A 27,416-nucleotide genomic window follows, 5' to 3' on the forward strand; every position below is an offset into this window, starting at 1 on the left:
CTATTTATCTACACCATAATCAGTGCTTTTCCTTGCATGCCAAATGCTTATAGCCCCACTGTGTTGTAAAATAGTACAAAACTATTGGGTAGTTTGTGGTATTTTCAATTCTTTTCAATGGATGTGAAACTACTGTATTTTGCTATGTTATTAAAAATGAGGGACTAGTTTGTTAACAGTAATGTAAAGCTGAAAATGAATATTTCTTTTTTTTTTAAAGTTGTGTATAATGTACTTATTTTCTAAAAGCATAAATAAAATGCAATGTAAAGAGAAAAGTAAAAGCAGATCACACATTTTTAAACAGTTTTATATACAAAGACATTAAAATACAAGCATTTCTTTAAATAAAATATACATTTAAAACTTTTAGGCTTCTACAGATCTACAATAATCAGTGATAATTGGATCACAAAACATACTGAAATTACAATCATAATTTCTTTAATGTAAATACACTACTTTGCTGTACATAAATGTGGTAAAATAAATTTCTACAGTTTGTTTCAAATACTGTACTTCTTTTAGTGTTCCACTTCAGCAAAATAGACATTTTGTGCCTAAGAGGAATGTTAGGTTAGGAAATGCTGAAAGAACTCCTGTGTTTTCCTTTTTTCTGCAAAATCCTGCTTCGTAGGCGACCTCAGGAGCAAGGAGGCAAAAATAGTGGCTGTGAACAAAGAGAATTCATTATTTGTAGCACACAGAAGAATGATTCCTGTTAAACATAAAAAGAACAAAAATAATTGCATTCATTTTCTTACCCAAAATGGCAACTTCTAATCGATTGTTTGCAGAATTCTTTAAGAGCTCACGGAGAAAGGCTGCTAAATAGTTGAACACATTTTTATGGAACTGAGGTAGCATGGAAATAACCTGAACAACAAGGAAAAGAAAGTTAGTGTCAACGGAACATTTAGGTTTTTATTCCCCAACATCAGAAAAAAAGATTGCTGTGATGTTTTTCCTTACTTTCTCACACTGGCCTGCACTGGAGCTGCATTCAAGGCACTGCTGGTAAAAAGGAAAGGGAACCACAGGCTCTGGGAGGGCATCTAAGAAGAGAAGAAGGGCTTCTGCCACTGAATGGTTACTACCGGCTACAGGTTGACAAAGTCAAGGAAACAATTCTTGTGTGAAATATACTGAAGACTAACTATTTTTGTATCACAGAAACAACTCTGTGGTGTCTGCAATTTAAAAAAACAAAGGCAATGTGGTGACAGAGAGCTTCATGAACTTTCAGTAGTTTCAAAGAGTTTTATTTCACTCTGAAATAAATGTAATTAAAATTCAACACAGATATGGAGTATTTACATTTGTAAATCTTTACTAAGAGTAGCAAAAGTATACAAAGACCATAACAAAGCTTTTCAAATATTTCAGTGTTTCACTTTTTTAAAACTAATCAATCTTTTTTTGAAAGGATACGAAGAGAATCCGGCATCCCTGAATCAAGACAATCTCTTATTTCAGCAAATTCAGTCCGAAGTCCAGGTTGCTGAAATAAGTCTTCCTGTAAATGGAAAGACTACATTTGGTTTCCCTTAGGACCACATACATAAATGATTTATTGTGTCTGACCTAAATAAAAAAAAGTTTCTGAATTAAGGCTTAAAAAATGAAATATAGATGCAACTCCTTACTTAAATCTACTCCGACTTCCTACGAGCTGCAGGGCATAATTACTTAATCATATTAGCCTCTATGTAGCCTCAGGAGAAATCAAAAACTTAAACCTTTATTTTAATTTAAGGAAGGCCTTCTAATTTTAGAATTATATACTTTAAGATATACACTGTTATCTAATGAAATAATTTCAAACTAAACCCAATAATAAGAAAGAATATTAATAGTAAAAAAAAGTAAAATCCATTCCAATATGGGTCAATGTGAAATCCTCTCTATACAAGCGCTTTATTTTTTACCCAATGAATATATTTTTTACAACTTTAATTGAAAAAACTAAGATTTTTCTTTTTTTTATGTTAGGAAATTTTAAATGTGTTATTCATAATATAGAATAACCTTCTATATTATGCAACTCAGGAGCAATGCTGAAAGCATGCACTTTATTCCCAGAAATTTGTAACCTTTGCAGATTTCTGCAGCTTGGATACACAGATGTCAAATCTAACAGCAAACTTTGTAAATCCAAATCTTTTCTCACCTGATCGACAGCATTGCGAAATAAGTGATCCACCATCATCCAGAGTTCTTTAGGAATGTCAAGAGGCTTTTCATCGGTTGCTGTATCATCGTTTGGAGACTTTTCTGCCTGATGTTCAGAAGAAAAAGACACGTTTGTTCGAAACTTTAAAAAAAGAGATGACAAGAAATGAAAGAAGATATTTCAAAAGTTGCTGACCAGCTCAAGAAGGGTCTCTTTCGGCATGTCTTGAATTGGTTCTTTCATGTGGCACAGTGAATAGATCGAAGTACCGTAGCAGCTTGGCAAATAGTTCCCTGTTACGGAGATGAAGTAGTCCTTGCCTCGCTCCAAATGAAGTACCAGAATATCTTCAATCTCCTGCTTGCCGCAGTTTAGATCTGGTGCCGTTGTGCGGTTTACAAAGACCTCCAGGTCAATATCCATAGAAGCACCTAGAAAATAAGAGATGTATATACAACATTAGGAGATTTGTGGCAGCAGCCATGATGCAACGTTTGAGGATCCAAGTTAAGTTTCAATGTTCAGGATCCTCACCTTGTGCAATGAAGCCTTTGGATGGGTTGGCTGTGAGCCAGGGCTTGGAGTACGTGGATTCATTCGGCTTCTGGATGAATTCAAACTGACATGGGACCTGCCCATCATTGAAAAGGTTCAGGGTCTCAGCGTGGTGTTGCATGAACTTCACGTCCTTGAAGTGGAACTGAAGGAAAACAAAATCAGAGTCAAAATATAACATCGTTCTATGTTGTTTACACAAAGTGTGTTAAAACAAAAAGTATATTTAACTCTGAAAATGTATACAAATAAACCAATTTCTATTGAACTACAAATTACAGGATAGGAAATTTTACCTCCCGCTTGGACAAGCTTAAAGACGGAATACATTCATTCTCCATTTTGTCTATATTGCGCACAATCTCTTCAAAGGTCTTCTTATAAGCTTCAGGATTTATTCTCTTGATCTGATGAAGGGAAGGGAGTCAAAGAAGAAGTTAAAAAAGTTAAATGTGTGGGATAGTAGCATTAAAGGGCAGCCTTAGTAATTAAAAAAATATTAAAGATTAAAGAGAATAATAAGCGATCCAAGCATGTCAGTACTTGTGAAACTTTTATTACATGACTCTCCCTAAAATGTAATTGTAATAACTGCATTTGTGCGTCATAGGATTTATGAACTGCTGCCTCTTAACCTTAACTTTCTTTGGTACTTTTCAGCTGAGTCATGTCTTTTTTTAATATATCTATTTCTCATCTTCAGAAAGAAGCTAAATTCAAACATAAGAGTTTGAAGGACAAGGCAAAATCTTAAAGTAATTTTACATATCTAACATGCCTGTCAAATATTGAGGTTAGTGCATCTTGTCCAAACCAAAGACAATGAATTAAACATGAGATTTGTTAGAAGACTGAAGCATTTACCCCGATGACGAGCAAAGAGCTGACAGGTTTGTGGTCACTGGTCCTTACATCCATATGGCTCTTGTAATGCTTCTGCTGAATGTTCTTGCCTTTCCACAAGATACGGTCACACCATGCAGGGATGCGGCATTTTTCACTGAAATCAGAGGAATAAAACGGACAATATTTGCAAATTGGTCTATCTTATTACTTGTGGTAAAACACAGAAATCAGGAATTTCATTTTACAATTTATTATTGTTAAATAAGCACTGAAATGTTAGTGTTACTTAGTGTTAGTGATACTTAGTGATGCCTAGTCATCAAGGCATATTTATAGATATTTTTTATAAACAGTGTAATCCAGGAGGTCAAATGAATATAACAAGGACATCAGAGCAAATTGGACTTTACCGGATTTCTGATGAAATAATAATGCTGAATAAACAATGGATCAACAAGTGGATCTCTTTTTGTGAACACTCAAAACCACATGGAGATGCTGCATACACTAGGATGATGTAAGAAGCCTCTAAAGACTAAAACATTCAAAGAATCAAATGAAATGTATGCGAGACATGTTTCCAGGATAAATTGAATAGTTTGTGTTCTACTAATCTCTCTGCAAGTCTTCAATCTTTTATTACAAACAGTGTGGATCTATTAAAAATATAGATTCATAAAGAAAAAAGCAGTTAGAAATACCTTGTATCCCATTTATCGGAGCCGGTGTCGTATTTGTAGGTGGGCTGGAAATCAATTTCTCCTTCCTTAAAGCCGACAAACACAGCCTCCACATCGATCTGCCTCTTGAGCTGAGGGTCACATGAAGCAAATGAATATCTCCACTCATAAACACAAATGATAAGTCAGGAACATTAAGATAATAGATTGTCAGTAATTACCTGATCGTAAGAGTGAAGCGTCTCAAAATCATTCTTGGTGATTAGATCTTTCACACTGTCGACGTCCAGGTCACTGATTCTGTAGTTGAGGTCCCCGATCCACAAAACAACACTGATCCAAGAAGCACAGACGTATTTATAACAGAGACATGATCGCACATCAGACTATCATTCCATATTCATAATGATAAACCTGTTTGATGCACCAAAATTCTAATTACAGTGTAACAATGTAGAATCATAAAGGAAGTACACACTTGTGCTTCAAGATGGTGAGTGGAGGCTCTGTAGGATCGAGCTGCCGAAACTGGAGACGACTACAAATGTCCTTGAAGTCCTGATTACGTCTTTCGTACTCTTCAACATGCGCAGCAAGGTGAGAGTTGACTACGCAGATATCAGAGTTGTGGAAGCGAAAACGGATCGAAACAGCCCCTTTGTTTCCCTGTGAAGGATAAAAGATTAATACAAAGAAAGAGAATTTGGCAGTCTAAAATAAAATGACAAAATCTTTTTGATGAGAATGATCTGAACTACTGCCTCATTTAACATGTTAACTACATTATTTGTAGTGATTAGAAGAGTATTTGGCTGCATTTCCTCATTCTTCAGTTTGGTCACACTTATTTTGATGACATCACATGAAATTGCTTTCAACAGGAAATTTAGTTCCTTAACTTGTCAAACCATCTAACATCTAAAATCACAACATAATTGACCGCAACAGCATATTTTTGTTATTATGTTTTAAAGTCTCTTACCATGTCACGTCCAATACATAGAATGCAGTATATAGATTTAACATCTGATAATGAAATGATCATTCTGATACTTACTGTATATGTAATTATTAGTATTGACAAAATAAAACAGCTTCAAAAACTGCAGCAGTACAGCCATTAGTACTTACAGTATGTAGTTTGTAGCTTACATAACACTTGCGTCAGGAATGACACTAAATGTTTAAGTAAAAATTCTGGATCAGTACCAATAAAGGCAGATATTTAAATTTAGATCAAGCGATTGCATTGAGACCCTTGCATATTCTGGTCCCTTGCGAATAAGGGACAAGAATTAACAACAACAATAATCTAGAGCTAGTGCACTCCAAATGAGTGAGAGAAGACTAATTTAACAGACTAGTTTTTTTGGTTTTTTTTACCTGCAGTAACAAGTACTATTTTAAAGTCCTGTTTTTCTGAGCAGAGCATTGCAGAAGTCATCCTTACCATCCTTCCCATTATGCCTGTGCCCACAGTCTCTGCCTCCACATCAGAGATGAATTCTGCATGCTCCTTCTTCACATAGAATATCAGCATGATGCCCACCAAACGGATCAACTTCACCTGAAGCAACAAACCATATGCTAACATATACAATTAAATATGAATACTTATTTAACTCTGTTTATGACTAAAATAAAATACAAAAGCATTACGCTTTAAGCCATTTAGTTCCATCAGCATCTTATTTGAAGAAAACTTTAAGCAGATGTGCACAGAAGTGAACAAAAAGAAGCACAGAAACTCCCATTGAGTCCAGCATAAATCACAAATCAAAAATATGTTTATTTTATAGCTGAATTTAACTGTCAGGAGCAGATCAGGCAAGTGCGCAGGGAGAAATAACACCTCATTATAATGTCTCTTGAGCTCTGACGAATAAACTAGTGGTGCAAACAAATGAGGAAGTTAACAAGACAGAGTCAGCACTCTGAGAAAGGGGAAATGAGGAAATAATAACTAAAATGAACTAAAACTTATAAGTGGGCTGACTTGGCGAATAAAACCAAAAAAGGATAGATGCTGAGAGACTGGCTCCAACATGTAAACAGAGCTAAAACCTTCTGAATTCATGATGATATAAAAACCAGCTCTGTAAATAAAAACCTACTTACCAAGGCATAATCAGCTTCTTCATGCAAAGCCTCAAACACGGCCTTCATCCATTCCAGCTCCTTGGGGGTGTCACTAAAGAAGAAAGCCTCTTTGCTGAGATCTAGCTCCTGAAAACTACAAAAAAAGAGCAAAAAAAATAAAAGTTTCAAAGCTGCTCGTGTTCAGCAAACTTTTTCACTCCTTCACAGCAAAGCAGTAAATAGAAACGTAGGCAGGATCAGTATGCATGGCGAAATCTGTGGGTGAGAATGTGGTTTACTTAAACAGGTTCGATAGTTGCAAGCATCTGTCAGAGGAAGGAGCAGGAAACGTCGGTCTTTGCAACGGGATTAAGCAGAGCTCTTCTCCAGCAGGATGAATATGACTTACCCTAAGCAATAAATGTCAGGAGGATCGGGAGTGCAGCTCAGCCACGGACGGAGGCTCTCCTTTGGTGTCTGACCATTCACATTGTATGTGCCAAGAAAGAATCTGTAAGAGAAAAAATAATAATCATCATAACTTAATCTGATCAATCTGACTGGGAATTTTTATGTCTACGGGAAAATCTAGTGGCTTTTCTGAGCCTGATTTCCAGATGAGGAAACTAAAATTGTGAAACAAAATTCATTACATATTAACCAGAGCGTATTCTGTTTCAATGTAATACAGTGGTTCATGACGAAAAACTTTGAAATTCTTTCTAACCAACTATAGGATGCATAAGAGAAACTGTCATAACATTTTGTTTTTAAAAAGTTGCCATTTCTAAATTTCCAAAATGTTCTTACATCATATTTCTGTGGCTTAATTAAAGCCCCTTTATTGAGAGCCGAGAGAAATAAAAGTGTCTGCATAAGTTCTCTACAACTGTGTGGATCAGAAAACTGCAGCACTGCCTGTCAGCTGGCTGAAAGAAGACCCCCATCTATGCTTTTCATCACAAGAAAGACAAATTCAAAAGTTTGAAAATGTTCTCAAACTAAGAAAAATAAAACAGAACCAAAAAGGTTAGACACAAATTAAGCAGTTTAAAAAATAGATGGAAAAAACAATAAAAATATATATCATATACAACACTGATTTAACTGTTATACTAAATGTCATGCTATTTTAGCAGCAGTTAGGATTCTTGTTGAAATTACATACTAATTTCACCATACAGCTGTGGTATTTTTAATCAAGTTTTCCTATTGTCACAGCTTCATTTTGGCCAATCCCAACATGACTATCAACTTTATAGAATCCCACACAAGCTAATATCAGTGGACTACCAATAAAAAAAGCAAGGGTTTGTGCAACCCAGTTACAACATGGCTAATTGTACATGCAAACAGCAGTATTTTCATTTTCTCAAAACTTCTAAGACACCTAACTGAAACCGTAAGTATGAAACTAGAAACTTAAACTTAAACAGAAACCTTGAAAGTGGAAAAAAATACATCTGGTTACAAAACCAGAAGTATTACATAGAGGACACCAGCAATGTCTGCTGACACTTTGATTGTGACACACACAGTAGCAGAGTCTTTCCATTTAGATCTCCACTGAGATTTGCTCTTCAGGTCCAGATTTAAGATAGGTTTCCTTCCATTCAACAGTCTACAATGCTCCTAGCAGATCACTTGTGTCTAAAATAATAGTTAGACAGGTCTACCACTAGGTGGCAGTAGGGTAATTGTACAAATCAATGTGCACAGTGTAAAAAAAAATAAAAAATTCCTTCAGTTACATAAAATGCATGGAAAAAGTAACTCAATTAGATGCAACTCATAATGAGTTGGTGCTGCATACCAAGCCACAGGATAGTAAAATAGTCAGCTAGTGCTTTTAATAAAGCCTTGCTCTTCTTTGGTAAATAGCAATGCAAACCCACAAAGCCTCTGTCATTTTTTATAGCTTCTAAAAATGGAAATCCTACACACCATACTTTTAGAAACAAAATATAAATGTAGATGCAAAAGACTTAGAATGTGAAAACTGCAATCAGCTACATATTTAGCTTTCTTAATATTAAAATTCAAAATCCTTTCACCTGGAAAAGCCGACAAACAAATGCAGGATGTGACTGAAACAAGGATCATACCTGAAATTCTCCAGATAGGTGTACGAGTCCTCACTTTTCAGCAGCTCACACCTGATGAGATTGTCGCGCAGGCCGAACTGCGGCATGGCCAGAATCTGAGCTTTGTTGGAGGCGGTGTGGCTGGAGGAGCGCACCAGATCATCCCGCTCCTCTCGACTAGAAATGCTCTGGCTGCACCACACAAGTTAAAAACGGACCGTTAAGGGGCAACAGGGTAGATGTGTTTTCACAAACAGATGAATGGCTAGTCTGACCAGAAAATGCACAGTTGCATTTAAAACATTCGTTTAGCAGTAAGCAAAGCCCCTGGTCAGGCTTTAACAGGAACAACTCTTTTTCTAACAAAGACATTCTATTTTACATTAAAAAAAACAAAAAAACAGATAATTTATAAGTACTATTTCATTGTACTATATATACATACATTACATCAGAACTGTGTGATTTTCCAGGAATTTATTGTAAACAAACACTACCTTCATGCAAGGTAGTGTTTCCAAAGAGTCAGCAGTACTGTTGAACACCTTGTTAGATCACATTAACTGACAAGCAGTACAATTACAAATACCTAAGAGCTAAACTATAAACTTATACTCACATTTGCATTAAATAAAGCTGCAAACAAACTTGAACTGCTCATAAAAAGAGTGCTATTGTCATGGCTGGCCCTTTGATCCGTTTTGTGCTGCACTGGCTTTTAATAACAGGGCAGTGGCACACCTGTGCAGCTGTGTGCAACAGAAAAGGTTGCTCTAATTTAAAGCATACAACAAAGCTTTTTTGGTTTCTCTCTCATATTTTGTTATGAAACAGAACATGTAGGTTTCAAGTTGACTTATTTCAGTAATTCAATCCAAAAAAAGGGGATGGACTGGTTATATTGCACTGTTAATTTAGTTGATTATGGCTTACTGCTAATCAAAACCAACAATTCTGTTCTTCACAAAGTTTGAACACAACAGAAGACCAACAACAAGGGCAAGATTTGAGTAAAAACACATTTTGTACACAGATGCTAGCTTACTGAAAAGTATGCCCATATATGCATGTATTCTGTGTACGGTGAACTGGTATACGTTTCACTTTGCAGTACTCCAATTTATTAAAAATATAGCTAATAAGAGTTACATTCACTGCAGGAGGGATTTGTTTTTCAAACTTCAACCATCACTTTGAAAGAAACTCATAATAATAAAAATAATAATTAAAAACCCAACTTACTTATCTTGGCTGGAATTCCCTTTGGACTTTTGTGAGATACTGTTAGAACTTTTCACCTTTTCTAACGATCCCTTTTTGTCCGACACTTTCTCTGCGAGTAAAGAAGACAAAACAGAAAAATGTTAAATGTAATGCATTTTAGCTTATTAACTAAAACGAAGCTTAGGATTTATAGTCACGGAACAAATAAACTTAAATCTCTATATTGTAAAGACAGGGCCTAGCCGAGGGCTTCAGATGCCTGTGGCCATCTTTTGCAGTCAGTTACAGTTACTGCATTCTAAGTAGCTGGATTTAATGGCCGAGTGTGAAGTATGAGACAGCATGGGCCCTGTCTCCTGCTGCTTGGCAGCCAGCTCCCCTGAGAGAGAAAGCCAAGCACTTTGAGGAGGAAATTAAACTTTAAGACATAACCAGAATACATTAGGAATGCATCTAACTGACAACACAGCATAATAATCTGAAGGACAACCTTAAATATGATTTTGAGGTGGACAACGAAACCATATCAAGTCGTGTCAAATAGGAATAATCTACAGTGAGGATGAACAATGACTATAGTTTTAGTCTCACTAAACTATATCTGATATGTATAACCTCCTAATCTACTCCCATCTTAAGACTACAATTTTTAGGAAGTTATTAAATTATAGTCATATGTTGGAGGCATCCAACTTTTTATTAGCTACAATTGCACATGTATGATTACAAAATAAATGCAAAAATCAGAAATGTTACTACTAAAGCTGGGATTGCATTTTTACATCTTCAGTAAGAAAATGTGCTTATTGCATTACTTTTATTAGGGAAATGTGTGGTGACATATGACCCAGACTTCTCAAGAATCTCAGCATGTTCCATATGGTCAAGTGACTTCTAAAACTTTCAAAAAGAAACCATAAGAACCATGAAAATCTGGAACAATGCAAGGAGGTAAAAAAAAAGAGTATTTTTAATGAATTCCAGAAGAGATCCTTCAACGTTTATTTATAAATCTTTATTAACAGCTAACAATAATGTCAGCTGTTAGCTGTTGGGTCACCAACACACCAAATGATATTAGATTCAAAACTAACATTTTCTATGATACTTTTATTAAGGTAAAGTCTTTTTACCATCAGAAGTGAATGAGTGATTCAGGTTTTCTAGGCTGTACAGAGCTGACAAACTGCTGTCTCACCTATTGCTACTCACTGCCGGTCAGCAGGCTAAAATTATGCCACTACAGTTTTCCTTCACCTGCCCAAAAACAAATGCAACTATGCAAATATATTCCTGGTCATAAAGATATGGAACTCACTGTGTTAAAAATGAAGGATCACTACTCACTCTTATTAAGACAACATGGTTAATAAATTGCAGTTGGCAATCATTAGCAATATATTTGGATATGGACTGCAGGACCTACCTGAAAAGACACCAAACTACTTAATTAGATATTAAGTTGTATATTGGAAAAAGAAAGGCAAACATAGGATAAAATGTGGCACAAAGGTTAAACCCTTGAAAGCAAGATTAAATGTAGCAAAATCAAAAAATGTAATGTTCTTGATAAATCACGGTATCTGTAAGGAATGTTTAATTTTGCATTACAATTGACCCTCCTCTTATAAATACAAACAATTAAATAAACCATTCTGTGTTTTTGCTAAAATAGTTTATTTCACAAAAATTGTTTTTAAGCAGTAGTACCGTAGTTAAATGCAATGCTTTTTATCATTCTTCTATTTAATGAATAATATCGAGTATAATAAGATGCTATTTGCTTGAGATATCTGCTCAGGAAGACAGTTGGCAGTGGCTGGCTTATCAGATATGTTGTTCGAACAACATGTCTTTCACAACAGCAAAACACATCTTATCTGCAAGGAGACATGTAGATTTCTTAATTCAGTTAGCTCACGGGCAGAGCACAGCAAAAAAAGATTGAGGGGCAAAGATGCATTTCCAGAATTCCCCGAACTCATGAAAAGTGCAATATTTCCTGTACTTTTTAAGGTCTCTGAATAAAAGAACTTTTGAGGTAGTAACTTTTTAAAATCTGGCTATTAAAGACATTTAGATTACAAATTATTGCTACTTAAAAGACAAATAACCTTATGCGACTGCAAAGATATTGCAACAGCAACTGTGATAAAATAATTCATGCAGCTGTATTGACATGCAGTATATTAGTCATTAGTTGGACAAAAGCAATGGTAAAGCAAATAAAAACAGCTCAACTGCTTGTGAATTATGCTACATCTGTTATTAAAACAAACTGCAAAATGCATTCAAGCAGTAGTTGTTAGTTATCAAAAATAATCTATTAAATCCAACATATTTCTGAATTAGTTTTGTAACAATAATTCACATTATGCGTATTAGTAGGTCTTAAGTTTAAGGATTTTTTTTTAGATGCTTTAGCGTTTGTAGGAAGAGCTTACACTTCCAGATATGGAGATAAGAAACTGCACCGCTCATGTGCCTTTATCAGCGGGTCAATCTTTGCTCAGCATACATGTCAGCTCATTTTTATCGCCCTTCATTCTCTTCCGTATTAAAACATTAACGCCTTTTTGTCACTACAACTGCACACAGTTCAAAATTACATAACTTCCCAGTCATCCCTTGCTGCATCAACAACGAGAATTCACCTAAACATGGGTTAAGCAAGGTTTTTTGTTTTTATGCAATATATTTTCAGCTTCAGGTATGACTGACATGTTTTAATACTACTTAAAGTCAGGTGACAGGCTGGAAGCTTAGCTATTATTTTTAAAGCAGAATTTCTAAAGGGAAAGGCACTCTGAGCTCAACAAAGTTTCGGCTTTAAGCTAAAAGGCAGAGAAAGAAAAAGCCAAAAGAAGAGTAGACAGACAGTGAAAAGACAGGAAATGTAACAGGTTGACCGCAATTCAAATGTATGAAAGGACACGAATATTCCACCACTAAAACACGTTGAGCAACATCAGCCACAACAGGTGCCCCACCATCGACATCATTTAAAGACTGCTGCTAGCGTTAGCCGCGACCTTTTAATATCCACGTTTTCAAGTCAACAAAAGCAGACAAGTTGTTAACATTAGCGTTACGAAAGGGACGTAAAATAAGCGATACATTTCCGCATAATGAAAACGCTGTAACTAATTAGCAACACTAATCCTGTTCGAATTACTGTTGGTTAGCATTAGCTAGAGAGAGTTAGCCAATCTCAGCTCCCTGACAGCTCCTCCTGTGTTTTCTCTCGCCTCCTCAGAATAAACAATCAATGCTTTGGGAATGATTTTCATACCAGAGTCTCTCGTCATCCCAGACATGTCCTTGTGCCGCTCCCACGCATTCTGTGCAGAGGATCAATGTACATTGTGTTTCAGACCTGCCCATGCTAACGTTGTAGTAGGAGGAGGGGTTTTTGCATTTCCTCGCTGCAGTGAAAAGACAAAACACGCAGAACAAGCTGCAAAAATGCAACTGGGGAATACTTCATGCCCTTAGTGTTTGGTTGGGAATTCAACGCTCAAAAAAGTTTGTTTGTTTTGTACCAACACTAAGTAGCAAACATGGTCAGAAATGTTTCACTCAGCTTGCAGAGATCTGTCTTAGTGTTTGTGCATTTGATTTTGTTTTGCATGCGTGTCTACAGGAGCACACAAAACACAGATGTAACATAGGCTATATTCTGCAAGAAATGAAATATTGTACAAAAATAAAAAGAAACTCACAAGATGTTGTGCTTACATTAAGAATAACAAGTAAATTTTGTCTTAGGGTAAATAGTGACCTAAGATACTGAGACGATTTAAGATTGCCGTTTTTAAAATACTCTCTTCTGCATTTGATATAATGAAATGCAAATTTTTGCTATTCATGGAGGGTTGTGTTTCCTTACCCCGTGAATACCAGTGGCCCAATGTATAGTTTCAATCCTATATTGGTGTGTGCAATATTCATACTGCAAAGAACTGTTGAGGTACAATAATCAGACTCCTTTTTTTTTCTCAGTGAGAAATTATGCTACAGCATTAAAAGATTAATTTATTTTCAAACATTTTGTATATCTTTACCAGGTGTGCTACCAAATTTGTCTGCCTCAGCAATTGTCCCATTATTCATAGTGTTGTTTCACCAGTGATAAGGTACTGCAATATACGCTATGAAGGATGACAGAGTTTCGTTCAAAGGAAGTGGTGTTTTTGAAATCGCTATGATGCAATTCTCCAAAGCATAAAATTGTCAACCAAAGACACAGAAACAAGCGTCTGCTTCATCCCTCTCTGCTCTGACACTGTCAGGAGTTCAATAGGTTACACAGACCCCAGCTTTTTATAAATAAAACAGAGATGACAAACCGATTTTCTGGTGCTGGTTATTTTTAGTAGATAACACCTCCAGTGGTGCAATGGCTTGCTTCGCAGCTTCCTGTCTTTTGATAGATTTCTTGTACTTCTTGGTCCACTCGAACTTGGGTACTTGTGTGGGCAACCTGCACACATCTAATGGACGAACGGACAGTGACAGCAAGAATAATAGATTAAGAGAAAACAATGTGATATCTTTCACAGCAAAGCAATAACAGCTCTACTTTGAGTACAACAACAACAAAAGGGACATTCATGATATAGTGCCCGTAATGCTTTGTTCATGTGATGCTTCCAATGTGAAAGTGAGCTTGTGGTGAATGTGACCATCCCTAGCAACAGAGACCTCCTTCTAACTAAAGGCTTGTCTAATTCCGATGTCATTGTTCAGACATGATGACGTATGTTTTTGCAATACATCTGTGCAACTTTTCTAACAAACATATTATAGAATTTGATTATATTTTGCTCCTTAAAATGTTCAAAAGCTTTGGAAGATTTTGTCAAATGCTGGCTGTTGCAAACAGAGCACAAACAGTTCACCCTACCACTCCATGCCTTGTTGACTTCACAGAGAAAGAGGCGAGAGTGGGACCCAAACGGAAGCCTGAGCTCTAATTTTTCATTCTTGTAGCTCATTCTCACTCTGGTGTCTGCACCTACAATAAGATAATAAGTGTGGCAGGGGAAAAACATTGCAAGGTTCATTTTCTGTGCGGTAGATCAGTTATGTATGATATGATATTTGAGACTTCAAATAAACGAGGGCAACTTACCCACAACCACAAGCTGTTCTGGAGAAGAAACTATAGAGAAAGCAGCATGAGAAATATGTCAGGGTGCTTCATACTGTACTTTATTTGCTTTTCAGTTTAGAGGCAAAAACAATTTTATTAAAACGTGCCAGCAAATACAGGTCTTGCAAAAGTATTCATACCCGTTGAACCCACCGATTGCAAGACAAACTCCTACCACCATTCTCCCATGGTTTTCAAAGTTTTTGTTACAAAAAAATCTGAAAAGTGTGATGTGCATTTTATTCAGCCCCTTTCACTCTCATGTTTCCAATAAAATCTAGTGAAACCAACTCCCTTCAGCAATTTGTAAATAGTCTATCTACATGTAATGTATTAAATGAGGTTAGTTAGAGGAACATAGTGATCAAACAGCATCAGACACACACCCAATAGAGCAGAGATAAAGCTGTGAATAAATCTAAAACAAAGTTGTGTTATAAAACAATATCACAAGCTTCTACAACTTCATTTTGTGCTGTTAAAGCCACTGTTTGGCAAAAAGAGCAATAATCAAGAGCAGTGGTTGATATGCTTAAGCAGGAGCTGAAAAGATCCAGTTAATATTGGACATTCTGTTAATGGTCACGGAAAAACTATTATTTGTGCGCTCCCCAAATATAACCTTTATGAAAAAGTAGCAATAATAAATCAGCTATTGAAAGAAAATAAATCCAGCTTAATGTTTGCAACAAGCAATGTATGGGACACAGCGAACATGTGGAAGGACGTGTCCTGGTCAAATGACGCCAAGTCTGAAACATTTTTGCATTATATGCAAACTCATTTGTGGAACGAAACTAACAACAAACATCACCTTGAATTTATCAACCCAACAGTGACACATGGTGGTGGCAACATCATGATGTGAGGATGCTTTGGTTGACAGGGTAAAAGTTAAAGGGAAGATTGACAGAGCTAAACAGAATAGTTTTGCAAGACACTGTATATTTAATGTCAGAAGAAAATTACCTTCAACAACAGCAAAGTCAAGGGTGATGGGTATAATGTCTTCAAGTGACACATCATCAGCAGTAATGGCCATTCTCCGATGGATATAAATAAAGATTCTGCAAATAATTTTACATAATTGCAACAAGTATTAGACAAATACCAATGATAGAGTCAGTTTTAGTTAAGTTTGTGATTCAGAAGGAAATAAAGATTTAAAAATCAAAAGGCGGGATGAGGTTTTTGTTGCACAAATATAACAAACAATATTAATGTTAAAAGCCATGTAAAACTTCCTTAATTTGTTTGAACTTACGCATGCTCTTTTGCACACTCTACCAGTCCAAGAAGTCTGCTTTCTGAGCAATCCTCAAGTAAGATGTCACATTGTGCAGCATGTTAGCAGTTTAGTTAAGGAAAGTGTAATTTAAATATATTTATTCATCTATTCAGCCAAAAACAGAAAAATATGTAATAAAACTTTTGCATAGACATTTCAAGAGCTGTATCCTTAATTCAAATCTATTTTATGTATGCAAATTACTTCATGTTTACATGCTACCAAACCTCCTTAACCACTCCCAACAAGAAGAAATCATGAGCTGTTGATACAATGTCGCCATCTTGTGGATGACATGCGCAACTGCAGTTCTATGGAAAAGGCTATTTTGGGGAACTAATTTAAGACAAAACCCGTTTTTCCTGCTCAAAACTACGCGAACTGTTCGAGCTGACTCTGGTTCGTAATCACAAACCAAATGACGCAGTTAGTGTTAAAAACCCGATCAACTCCCACAGCTTAATCTTACAGGCCTCAACCTGGGTTGTATCTCCAGAATCAGTCGGTCCAGTTAGTGAGTTTGAAGCAGGAGGTCCTTATTTTGAATCTTGGATCATTTAGACAACAAAGGATACTACAATGCAGTTTTCTTCTTTTCCCAAAGTTTCCTGAATTGCAACGGACTGATCCATAGTGAAGAACTGAGACAACTTCGGCAGCACGTTTTCTTTTTTTCCTCCAATGTGAATCCGCGGAGGAGTTTGGAGTGACCCAGTTATTCCCCCTCCATGAGGGGATCACCGACCGAATAGGCAGCTGAAAGAGACACGGCCCAGCAGCAGCGGTAGCAGCTCAGCGCGGTCCGACATCCTTTTTTTTACTCCTTTACGATCCAGATGTTTTCTCCGCTGCTGGTTCAGCCCGAACCCCAGCGCGCGCGCGCACTCACGGTGCCACGCACTCGTCAGGATCAGTCTTGACGTCACATATGGGCTGTCATCAGCACAATCAGAAAGGGTGGAAGGATTTTGGGATTGGTTTGAATTAAGCTTCAAGTCAGTGACCCAAATGGGACTAGAGCCTTCAAAGGACACGCAACTCGAGAAGGGGCGAGCGGAACTTACGAAATGTCCATGATGGAAAATGTGATTTCAAAATGTAGGGGAAGGAAACTGAAAAACAGATGAAACTGTAACCCTCACCAAGTGTCTTAATAAGACATTTATTTTACAGGAATCTCAATAATAATAATAATAATAATAATAATAATAATAATAATAATAATAAAGAAAATATACGATTTTAAGTTCTGATGATTATGGTATAGGCTACAGCTAATTACAACCCCCCAAACACAGGGTACTTACTAGAGGTTATTGCTAAACACATTTGATATTGCTATGCTCAAAAGCACTGAAGAAAAGCCATGAGAAAAAAAAAAATCATCCTCAAGTGTTTTTAAGACTTTATGCTTACTGTCTTTTATGCAATGATATATTTTACTAAATATTTTTATTAAGAATTAGAAATTATTGTACTATCAAGTCAGGTACCCAAAAGTTGAATCCAATGGAAGGTGTGCATGTGAATATGTACATGAATGTGGTGTAAAGCCCTTTGAGGTCCTCTGGACTTGATAAAGTGTTATACAAATACAGGCTGTTCACCATTTTACCTCCCAACATAGTACCACCATGTTTGACTGTGAGTGTGATGTTATGTTGTTGTGTTACTTTTAAGTTAATTATAAGATGCAAATCCTCACAAAAACTTTTTTATGTGTCTTGTCAGACCACAAAATCTTGGGGGTCAAGGAGATTCCTTTAGCCAAATGTGAAACATGTCTTTGTGTTTGAGTTATTTTTGATCAGCAATTGTTTTTACCTTGAAACTCACCTGTTGATGCCATTTTTGCCCCTTCTCATTCAAACAGTTGAATCATGAACACAAACTTCATCCAAGGCAGCTGAGGGGTAAAGTATTTTAAATTTGGTTCTGGGTTCTTTTGTGACTTGCTAGATAAATTGTGGATTAGTTCTTGAAGTCATTTTGATAAGCTAGCCATTCCTAGAAAGGTTCTCCTCTTTACAATATTTGCTCTTGGCAAATGACTCTCACTATTGTGCCATGTTGGTAATGCAAAACCTATGTATATCCAAACAGCTTTGTAATACTTTTCACACTAACAGATGACTTTGTGTATTGTCTGTTGTTAAAGATCTTTATTTTTTTGCATACTTCAAGATACTGTTAAACAAGCTCTGTTTAAATAGTATTTTGATTTTATGGATTTAGGATTAATCAGTGATAGGCTAGCTAATAAATTTTTAGCAAATGTTAGTAATTTAAAAGCATGGAAAATGTCAAATGATTTAGACTTTTGAGATATATAGATTGCATTTATTTCATTTTAAGCACAATCAAAATTATTCTGTACACAAAGCTAAAATAAATTGACACATTTCTGATTTCCTTTAGCCTTTACATGTCACCATTTGAAAATAAAATATATCTAATTGGTAATCCCCCACATTACATATATTTAAGTCAAAAATCAGAAAACTATAAGACAAAACTTGCTGCATATTAAATTGCACACTTCAAGAAGGACATGTGTAAAAGAATTGCCTTAACAACTTCCTGTGACAGCCCAACTTTTGGGTTTCATAAAGTGCAAATAAAGTTAAAGCTGCATTATTCCAAAAATAACTTTTTATATCATAAATCATCTGTGCTGTACCTACTTTAGGGTCACTCACTGACCAAAATATATTTTCCCTTTAAGCAGTTGAAGTGTGGCAGTGCAAATATTTCAATTCCAATTAATGGACAAAGTACAAATGACAGGCTATGGGTCATATAAATACTAAAAGTCATTACTCATAATTTACTCAAATTTGTCTTTATTATATAATTTATATTAATATATATGAGAATGAAATCTGAGGATTAGGATTAGGTTGATGTTCCCCGTGGTGGATGCTCTCAATTAAGTTCAAAGCCATGCTTAAACAAAAAGGAATGTGAACTGGAAGTGCAAAACACAGGACACACAATCAATTGAAACTGAGACTTTTTCATAGTTTCATATTCATACAATTACAGATGAACCCCAACGAGATACGCATAAAGAAATGCGAGGACAGCAAATGCATGCTCACTCACTCACAGAAGCAGAGTGATTGCAAGCAGGCAAACCAAGGAAGCAATCAACTCAATATGAAGATAGGGACCTCTTGTGGCGAAAGACGGGACATTCAGTGTGCCGTTCAAAATCAGGCAGGAGGTTGTGGTGGCAGTGCAGCACTCCAGGTTACATGGGGAGGTTGTGGTGGCAGTGCAGGCAGCATATCCAGTGCAATTGGTGCACCCTGCTGTCCAAACAACGCCGGAGCTAGCGGTCTCTTTTTTTAACTGAAAAAGACAATATAAAAAAAAATAGTATCAAAATAAAAATGTAGGTGCTTGAACTTCAACAAGTTTTTAACTCTTTAAATGCGAAGCCCAGTGAATAAAATTGTGCTAAGCAACATAAAGTTAGTCTATTTTCATTTATGTTTCAGAAATAAAAAAGGAAAAAAAGAGATAGACTTAAAGCGGTTTTAAAATCTTAATGCAACCTTTCAATATTCTTGACTTTTTTTTTTGTTATATATTATGTCATATGTCATTTTATTTTATTTTTTAATTCTCATGTCGCACTAGATACCTTGCAAACCTCTTCACACTTCTGCACACTCCATAAAAGACATGCAAAAAGCCTTGGAGTAAATGCATATTTTATCCCAGTAGCCTCATCTCATGTTGAAAGATATAGAAAAGAAAATCACCCTTTAATGTGATCTAACAAATATATATTTTAATAAATTAATCAAAAATAAATGATTGCTGTTGTTAAAAACAACAACAACAACAACAATAATAATAATAATAATAATAATAATAATAATAATAATAATAATAATAATGTAGTAAATAAATAAAAACAATTCTATGTACTTTAAGATCTTCTGTCTGAGAGCATGAACATGCTTGCAAAACTTATCCTGTTTTACAAAAGTGGAACTGACAAACAAGTTTCTTTTGCCACAACACACAGTGCAATTTAAGTAGGTACAAGAACATTGATCAATCCCTCTCTTATTAGAGAAAATATTTTTTCGAATGAGGTAATTGTACTTCAAACAGGAAAAAAATACTGTAGTTATTTTAGACTTTTATTTAGACTTTTTTACTTTACACCTACTGTTGAGTGTTGGGTTTATGTCACATAGACAAATAAAAGAAAAGCTATAAAAAATCCTTTCACAGATCATACCTGACAGTGTGGGTTTGTAGAAGAACAGGTTTCAAGATCCTTGAAATTTTTATAACAGTTTTCACCAGTACAGCTACCCTTGTGACATTTGTTTCCCTGTAGAAAAAAAAACATAACACAGAAAACAGGGTGATTATGTCAGAACATTCAAGTTCTGGTAGTTAATTGAAAGTCTTAAGCACAAAGCAAATAGTAAACTTATAGATATTAACAAGGAGAAGAGAAATGCTAAGGTCATTCACAGATTTTGGCCTTTACTTTGTTTGCTGTTGTTGAGGTTGTTCTTGTTGTTGGCGGAGCGTTTGTTGTTGTGGTTGCAGCTACTAAAATTATGTAAGAAAAGCATACGGTATGTAAGAGTGCAAGATCACACACATAAACAAGTACTTTTAAATATACCTGTAAAGAGAAAGACAAGCAAGACAAGATGAAATATGCAAATGCAATTTCTGTATTTTACCTGTGGTTGTCATCATCATCATCATGGATGCAAAAATGTCTTTAATGCATCTAGTGGAATTACAGCAATTCACAGAACAGTTGCGAGAGGTGTTGTTCCAATCTTCCACACAAGAGGCACTGCAGCTCACATTGTACCACATGTCCATTGATTTCAGCAGCTGATCCATTGCAAAATTACACAAACATGCTTTTGTAAATGTTTATTTTTTCACAATCCTTCTACACTAATAATCTGATTATTTAACTGACTTGATTAGCAGAGTATAAAATAATTATTTACTTCCTTACCTGACATGATTCTCCAGCAGAACAATAAGATTTATTCTGACTGTTGTACTTTGAGTAGCAATCAGAGCAATAGCAGGAGAAGGAAGGGCAATTTATCTGTTTTAGACAGATTGAGTGACACACGATTAAGGTCAATATAGTACAAATAAAAAACATGGTGATAATATTATATTTTTAATAATAATAAAATTGACTTGCCATTTCCATTGAAGAATTTGATGTGGTGTTTTTATTTTCCTCAGTCATATTACCTGAAATAGAGAAATGGCGTCAAGTTTGGGAAATTTTAAAGCAGGTATATTGTAATTGTTCACAATCAGTATATCCTAAGAATTCACTAAAAACTATCAGGTTATCCAGACATCTTCAACAAGTTATGAAGAACTGCAAGAGACATGGTCTGCCAATTTGATGAAAGGTTCCCAAAGTAGATACCAATTGACATCTTGTGGCAGATGGGCAATTTTAGCACCCCAAAACATCAGGTACAAAACAACCAAAACTGTAAGAGATCTGAATGGTCAGAGTGAAATAACTAGCACCTGTCCAAAGTCTGTTGTAACAGACTGGCCGAACAGCTGACATGCCATCCTAGAAAATACAGTGGATGATTAAAAACCTTCTTACAGCTACTGCACTTCCCTGACAACATTTTTGAAACACCTTAGTATTACTAAAAACACTAATATGACTTTGAGTCTATATAGACTCATAGGCTAGTCAAGCGGATTCTCTTAACCCCAAATTTGTCAGTGCATCACTAGTTCCTAAAGAATCTAAAAGTCAGATGGGATGCAATCCTTTTTGTAGAAACCAGCTGCCAGCTGAAAAACATACATCTTTCACAAAAAAGTTATAGTCAGAATCTTCCCAAGTTCTATTTCACAATTCTTTGCTATAAAAGGAGGACTACTTGTGTACTTACAAGTATATGTATAGAGGTATACATATAAGTTGAGAAAGCAAAGTTGGTATTGTGGTTGTCTACCTGCATTTACCCTGACTTATAACATGTGAGGCATTTGAGAGCAGCTAAATACCATGCCTTCTGAGGTGGCTGAAATTGACTGGGTGCCGGATGATGAGGAACCTCCGGAGGTGCTTGAGGCAGAATGGGTACTATGTGATGATGGACCTCCAGAGGTGGTTGAAGGAGAGTGGGTGCTGAATGATGAGGAACCTCCGGAGGTGCTTGAGGCAGAGTGGGTACTATGTGATGATGGACCTCCAGAGGTGGTTGAAGGAGAGTGGGTGCTGAATGATGAGGAACCTCCGGAGGTGCTTGAGGCAGAGTGGGTTCTATGTGATGATGGACCTCCAGAGGTGGTTGAAGGAGAGTGGGTGCTGAATGATGAGGAACCTCCGGAGGTGCTTGAGGCAGAGTGGGTTCTATGTGATGATGGACCTCCAGAGGTGGTTGAAGGAGAGTGGGTGCTTACTGATGTTGGGCCTCCAGAGGTGGTTGATGTAGAGTGGGTGTTTTGAGATACTGAATCTGAGTTGGTTGAAGGAGACTGGATGGCAGTAGACATTACAGTACCTCCATAAGTGGTGGACATGGTGCTCTGAGTAAGGGTAGCTGCTGAACTGCTACTAGTCATGCTAGCAGCCTGGTTGGTATTTGAGGTTGCTGTTGAAATGGTCATGGTGAGGTTTGCTGCAGAAGTGGTGGTATTCATGGTGGAGGCAGTTGTCATTGATGCTGGGTCAGTAGTGGAAGAAGTTGTGCTCATGTCTGCAGCTGTGGTTTGCCCAGACACAAATACTGAAGGCAGCAGAAATCCTGATAGGAGGAGGCATACAATACCTGCACAAACAGACATTATGGGAAAGATACCAGATATAAAGTGTACTGCAGAGTTACAAACATATGTCTTGGAAGATTATAAAGCCCATTCTGCGAGGCTTTGCAATAAACATATAGTGCAGGACATTAAGAATTGTGGTTGTAAACTATTGACTGTTTGCAAGGGTTCAGTAATTACCTTCCTACAGGTGAGGTACTGTATTGTATGACCCCATCTTATTAAGGAAACTGCTGGTAAAGTTGATTTTTAAAAACAGCTCTTGCAAGAATATACAACAGTGTCCACTGAACGATTAATGATTAAATCTAATTTTTAATTTCCAAATTAAAAAAAATGGCTTGAATTTGGAGCCATTGTGCTATCCAATTAGCACTGTGCTATTTGGATAAAATATTTCAGGAGAAAAATTATTGATTTTTACTTTTTGAAAGTTAATTAAAATGATAATAAAATGTCTTTTTCAAGCTAGTAAACTGGCTTTAGGCCAGGGCAACAGTTATGAAGTCTTCCCCTTTAACATCAGCAGAGCTGCTGACATTAAGTGTGAATCTGTTTAATTTGGCTTGTCTGACTTTTGCTTTGAATTTCACATTTAGTATTTTTGTAAAATATCTTTTTTTTACTTGCATTTATCTTTTGTACTCACATTTATGCTGCCTGCAGGAATGGCTTTAATAATTAATAATAATTTCATAAATAATGCAGTAATAACTTGGAAAGGATTACTTGTTTATATCTCCATGATGTTGTTTTTTCTATGGTTAAATGTCATTTAAAACTACAGAACAAACAATCCAGTAAGATTAGATGTACTTTTGCCTGACTGCTAATTTGATAACGTCACACCAAATAGAGACTTTAATAATATAACAAAGTTCTAAATGTTAACACAGTTATTCATATAATTTTTCATCCACATGAAAAAGCAAATTTTTTTTATTTGCACTTTGGGGTTTCTGTTCATGACATTTTCTTTTAACATTTTAACAAACAGAATCTATTTAGAAATGTCAGACTGATCCAGAGTCAAATTCAGAGTGAGCATTCAATTTTCAAGGTATGTTTTTACTTCACCTTACGGGTCAGAAGAAAATTATGAAGGGCTGTTAAAGTGCAAAGGATCACTCTTGTAGAGTTATAAAAGCACCTGGATGTATCAGGTACAGCTTTTCCATAAAGAAAATTGTGAATGAAGTCAACTGTCAGGGGCTTCATGTGAACTCAGTGACTAAAGCTTCATCACTAAAGAAAAAGACTGTTGGAGCAAAGATTACTACATGGAAAATCTAAGGAAATGCTAAAAGGAAATAGAATGATCAGATAAGATGTTTGAAGAAGCGACACTGCATGGCCTCTAAAAACACTGACAGTCAAGTTCAGAGAATGGGACAAGATAGGATTTTAGAATTTGGTGCACAATTTTTTTTCTTACTCATAATCCACAATATAATTTTCTAAATTATTTTAATATCTTTTCCTGTGTTTTTCTGTCTTTTTGAGAATAAAATAAAAATTCAGTTTGTTTGACCCTGTTCTGTGCTTATCCTATACTTTTCAGGATTTAGAAATTAGTAAGTGATTAAAACCACAAGGATTACCATGTTTATAAATCTCAACAGAAGTTTTAAATTCACAGAAATTTACCCATACCTGTGTCCTTTTTAAAAACGACTGAAGCCATTATGCTACTGGAAGAAACGGAGACAGCTCTGTGCCCAACCTATAAAAACAAAAATAAAATAGAATAGAAATAACCTTTATTGTCCCACAGAGGGGAAATTCAGATGTAGCATGTAATATATAAAACTGAACTTCCATAATAAAACCAAAGTAATTTGTTTGTTCTGCTTTGAAAGTCAACAAACTTCATGACAAACAATACCTGTCTGGCAGCAAAATAAACTGAGCATTAATGAACAGATAAAAGGTCTATGTGACAGACGGCGATGCGATTTCAACTTAGACTGATTACCAATGATAATAGGTTTCTGAATAACAACCATACTCATTCATTGTAACCCACCTGCCCAGTTCTTTTGATGTGAGATCTTCTCATTTTACAATCCTCTCACTGTTCTGAGGAAAAGTGAGCTCATAATTGTTTGGTGAAGCCGGTCACAGAGCAAGAAACTTCTACTTTTACATATGAAATTGTTACTTTTTAAAAAATATTTTTAAAGTTTGTTTTAGTTATTTTCGTTTGTTTACATCGTCCGCAGTGATGTGTACTGCTGTCTTTTTTGGTCAGGTCACCTTGTGAAAGATGTCTTTGTATCAATGTCTTTGCGATTCTACTAAATAAAGATTTAGTAGAAGAAAAAAACAATTTCACTGATGTCTTTTTAAAGATTAATTAAAAATTAAGTCCATAGAGAAATATCTGTGAACCTCCCACTTCTCCCAAAAACACAATACAAACTCAAAATGCAGTGAGTGCTGCAAATGCTGTAAAGTATGAGCCTGCTCCCTCTATGAAGTAACTTCTGCAAAAATTAGTTCAGCATTGGGTCACGCAATTACACCTCAAGAGTCTTGGTTTGCAGCAGTTTATCATTGAGCACAATTAAAATGTGTTTGTTCCCTGATCAGTCCCATTGGGAGAGCTGCTATAGTGGCATGACTTGTTTTGTTCCTTTCTTCCCTGGATCCCAGCTTGAGCTCCTGTGGGTGCTACACCCTGGAAACTGATGACAACATCGGTCACTTCATCTTCCATCTCAACAAGGAATCCCAAAATGTTGTATTTGTAAGGAGAGTTCAACCTTGATTTTTTTTTAAATGTTATGAAAGTGGCCATTTTCCAATAAAAGTTGGAGTTTATATTACATTTTAAAGAAGTCTCTTCTGTAACCTGCTGAAAATGTTACAGAGGTTTGAGAAACACTAGTTTTATTTTTTAGTGATGCAGCCTCAAATGTAGGGTGGTTGAGTTCAAGGTAAAATGCACAAGATCCAACTCTGACATTTGGACATGTTGGCTATCAGAATCCTATAAATTACATAATTTTAAAGATAGTAATTGTTTTAAAAGAAAGACGACATACATCGTAGACATTTGTGAAGGCAGAGCATAGAAAAATAAAGAATGTTTGATATGACAGACAAAAGCAGTGATATGTTTACACATAAGAAACATATGAGTTTTTTTAACTGAAATGTTTACTTGGAAAAAAAAATAGAGGACAACATATGCTCTCCAAATAACAAATTTTCCGGTTACATGATCCTGTTTTTCCCAACCCGCACTTTACTATTTTCCTTTTTTCTTCAACTTTGGAGACTTGGTTAGCCGAAAACAAATGAATAAAATCCACTTACCTGTGATTCACTCTGGATGCCTTTATCTCAACTTAGGTTGAAGTTAAGTAAGCTTTTTCTCTCTCTGGAGTTCCCTTTCTTTGTTGCTCTCTGTTACCTCCTCCTCCCCCAGTTTTCTTCCTCCTGACTCCACCACAGCGTAACAAGTGGAAACTCTCACCTGCACCATGTCGGAGGAGGGGACTGGAGGCACGCTGCCGTTGCTGGGTGGGTCTTAAAATGATGTGGTAATAAGTACAGGTAAAAACTTTCTGGGTGGGGGGGGGGATTTCCAAAGCACCCAGAACTGTAGATGAAAATTCTTTAATGTCTGGTTATAGTTCTGATTAAGCCCCAAATGTGGTCAACCTTAGGGATGACTTTAAATGCCTCTTTTAAGCTCTTATTCAGAGCAAAGGCATCAAATAAATTCTTTACAAAGCAAGAATTAAATTCTATCTGTTCTCAAAATGCCACTTCGTCCCAGTTTTGTGAGCATAATACCCAGAAAAAAAGATAGCATTATAGTTGTTTGAAGCGTTAGGTTCCTATCATAAGTGTACTCTGAAGTCATCTAGCTAGCAATTAAAGTTTTATAAAAACAAGGAATAAAAAAATAGTGAATAAGGTCAATGAGATTTCAGAGCCCTGCAGTGTGATTGTATAGGGAGTCTTCTGGTTTCTGCTGAACACAATGTGAAATCAGATCCCCTCTTTCTCTCCGAACCATAAAGCCCTTCCACACAACAAATACCTCTTTGTGGCCTAAAGAACATAGAATTCTTGGGCACAACACTAAAAGAGCTTCTCCACTCCAGATGACAGAACTGCTTCCACCTTTCATCAAAACTTTGCACTACATGATGGGGAAACTGTCCCATAAAAACATCAAGGGATTTGTGCATTGTTTATTTAATGTAAAATTTTAACCCTGTCAGAATTGTTATTATAATTTTTCAAGCTTTTGTGGCACTTTGATGCATTTATCATTTGCATCAAAGTTTTGTTTTGTTTATTGGTTTATTTCCAACATATTCACATTTACATTCACACACCACGCGGCACATATTTACATAGCCATTTGTTTGAAAAGGAGGTAGGCAGAAGTAAAAATGTTTTTGACCCTGCCCTCTTCTTATATATCTTACTTTACCCATTATTTCCTATTTAAAGGAAGACAATATTAATAAGAAAAAACAATAAAATAGACAGAACACTA

The 27,416-nt window shown here is 35.9% G+C and overlaps 2 protein-coding genes across 6 annotated transcripts; both read right to left on the reverse strand.

Annotated features, from left to right (window-relative positions):
- Window positions 1-427: 427 nt before the first annotated feature.
- On the reverse strand, window positions 428-17,075 carry inpp5b (inositol polyphosphate-5-phosphatase B). 3 transcript variants are annotated; one of them, XM_032558611.1, is made up of 23 exons: window positions 16,660-17,075; window positions 16,061-16,140; window positions 15,766-15,863; window positions 14,776-14,805; window positions 14,548-14,658; window positions 13,991-14,134; window positions 9,660-9,750; window positions 8,439-8,609; window positions 6,743-6,844; window positions 6,373-6,487; window positions 5,705-5,821; window positions 4,733-4,920; window positions 4,476-4,587; window positions 4,276-4,385; window positions 3,593-3,728; window positions 3,025-3,135; window positions 2,708-2,873; window positions 2,369-2,604; window positions 2,171-2,278; window positions 1,432-1,516; window positions 973-1,100; window positions 765-876; window positions 428-670 (listed from the first exon to the last, which is right to left on the reverse strand). In XM_032558611.1, the coding sequence occupies exons 1-23, from the start codon at window positions 16,714-16,716 to the stop codon at window positions 573-575; spliced, it is 2,706 nt and encodes a 901-aa protein (XP_032414502.1). In that variant the 5' UTR covers window positions 16,717-17,075; the 3' UTR covers window positions 428-572. The 3 variants fall into 3 exon arrangements, with proteins under 3 accessions (XP_032414502.1, XP_032414503.1, XP_032414504.1); XM_032558612.1 differs by lacking the exons at window positions 14,548-14,658; window positions 14,776-14,805; window positions 15,766-15,863; window positions 16,061-16,140; window positions 16,660-17,075 and adding an exon at window positions 12,934-13,066 and having other exon boundaries at window positions 13,991-14,103; XM_032558613.1 differs by lacking the exons at window positions 13,991-14,134; window positions 14,548-14,658; window positions 14,776-14,805; ... (1 more) ...; window positions 16,061-16,140; window positions 16,660-17,075 and adding an exon at window positions 12,817-12,844.
- Window positions 17,076-18,402: 1,327 nt separating this feature from the next.
- On the reverse strand, window positions 18,403-26,371 carry LOC116717326 (uncharacterized serine-rich protein C215.13). Of its 3 annotated transcripts, XM_032558615.1 has the most exons (10): window positions 26,219-26,371; window positions 24,551-24,620; window positions 22,273-22,899; window positions 22,138-22,182; window positions 21,291-21,343; window positions 21,093-21,188; window positions 20,803-20,962; window positions 20,601-20,665; window positions 20,343-20,438; window positions 18,403-19,438 (listed from the first exon to the last, which is right to left on the reverse strand). In XM_032558615.1, the coding sequence occupies exons 2-10, from the start codon at window positions 24,579-24,581 to the stop codon at window positions 19,190-19,192; spliced, it is 1,422 nt and encodes a 473-aa protein (XP_032414506.1). In that variant the 5' UTR covers window positions 24,582-24,620; window positions 26,219-26,371; the 3' UTR covers window positions 18,403-19,189. The 3 variants fall into 3 exon arrangements, with proteins under 3 accessions (XP_032414506.1, XP_032414505.1, XP_032414507.1); XM_032558614.1 differs by having other exon boundaries at window positions 22,138-22,899; XM_032558616.1 differs by lacking the exon at window positions 22,138-22,182 and having other exon boundaries at window positions 22,633-22,899; window positions 26,219-26,365.
- Window positions 26,372-27,416: the final 1,045 nt, after the last annotated feature.

The sequence above is a fragment of the Xiphophorus hellerii genome, chromosome 3 (genome assembly GCF_003331165.1).
Source record: "Xiphophorus hellerii strain 12219 chromosome 3, Xiphophorus_hellerii-4.1, whole genome shotgun sequence".
Lineage (NCBI taxonomy): Eukaryota > Metazoa > Chordata > Actinopteri > Cyprinodontiformes > Poeciliidae > Xiphophorus > Xiphophorus hellerii.

Excerpts from the sequence above, each read along its gene's own strand:
- inpp5b (XM_032558611.1), bottom strand. The coding sequence starts at position 16,716 with ATGGATCAGTCCGTTGCAATTCAGGAAACTTTGGGAAAAGAAGAAAAC. Across the intron at positions 6,845-8,438 it reads ACCTATCTGGAGAATTTCAG|ATTCTTTCTTGGCACATACA; the intron begins GTATGATCCTTG and ends TTTCTCTTACAG. Across the intron at positions 3,729-4,275 it reads TCCGATAAATGGGATACAAG|TGAAAAATGCCGCATCCCTG; the intron begins GTATTTCTAACT and ends CTCTGATTTCAG.
- LOC116717326 (XM_032558614.1), bottom strand. The coding sequence starts at position 24,581 with ATGGCTTCAGTCGTTTTTAAAAAGGACACAG. Across the intron at positions 21,344-22,137 it reads AATTTCAGCCACCTCAGAAG|GTAATATGACTGAGGAAAAT; the intron begins GCATGGTATTTA and ends TCTCTATTTCAG. Across the intron at positions 20,439-20,600 it reads CCTCAACAACAGCAAACAAA|GGAAACAAATGTCACAAGGG; the intron begins GTAAAGGCCAAA and ends TTTTTTCTACAG.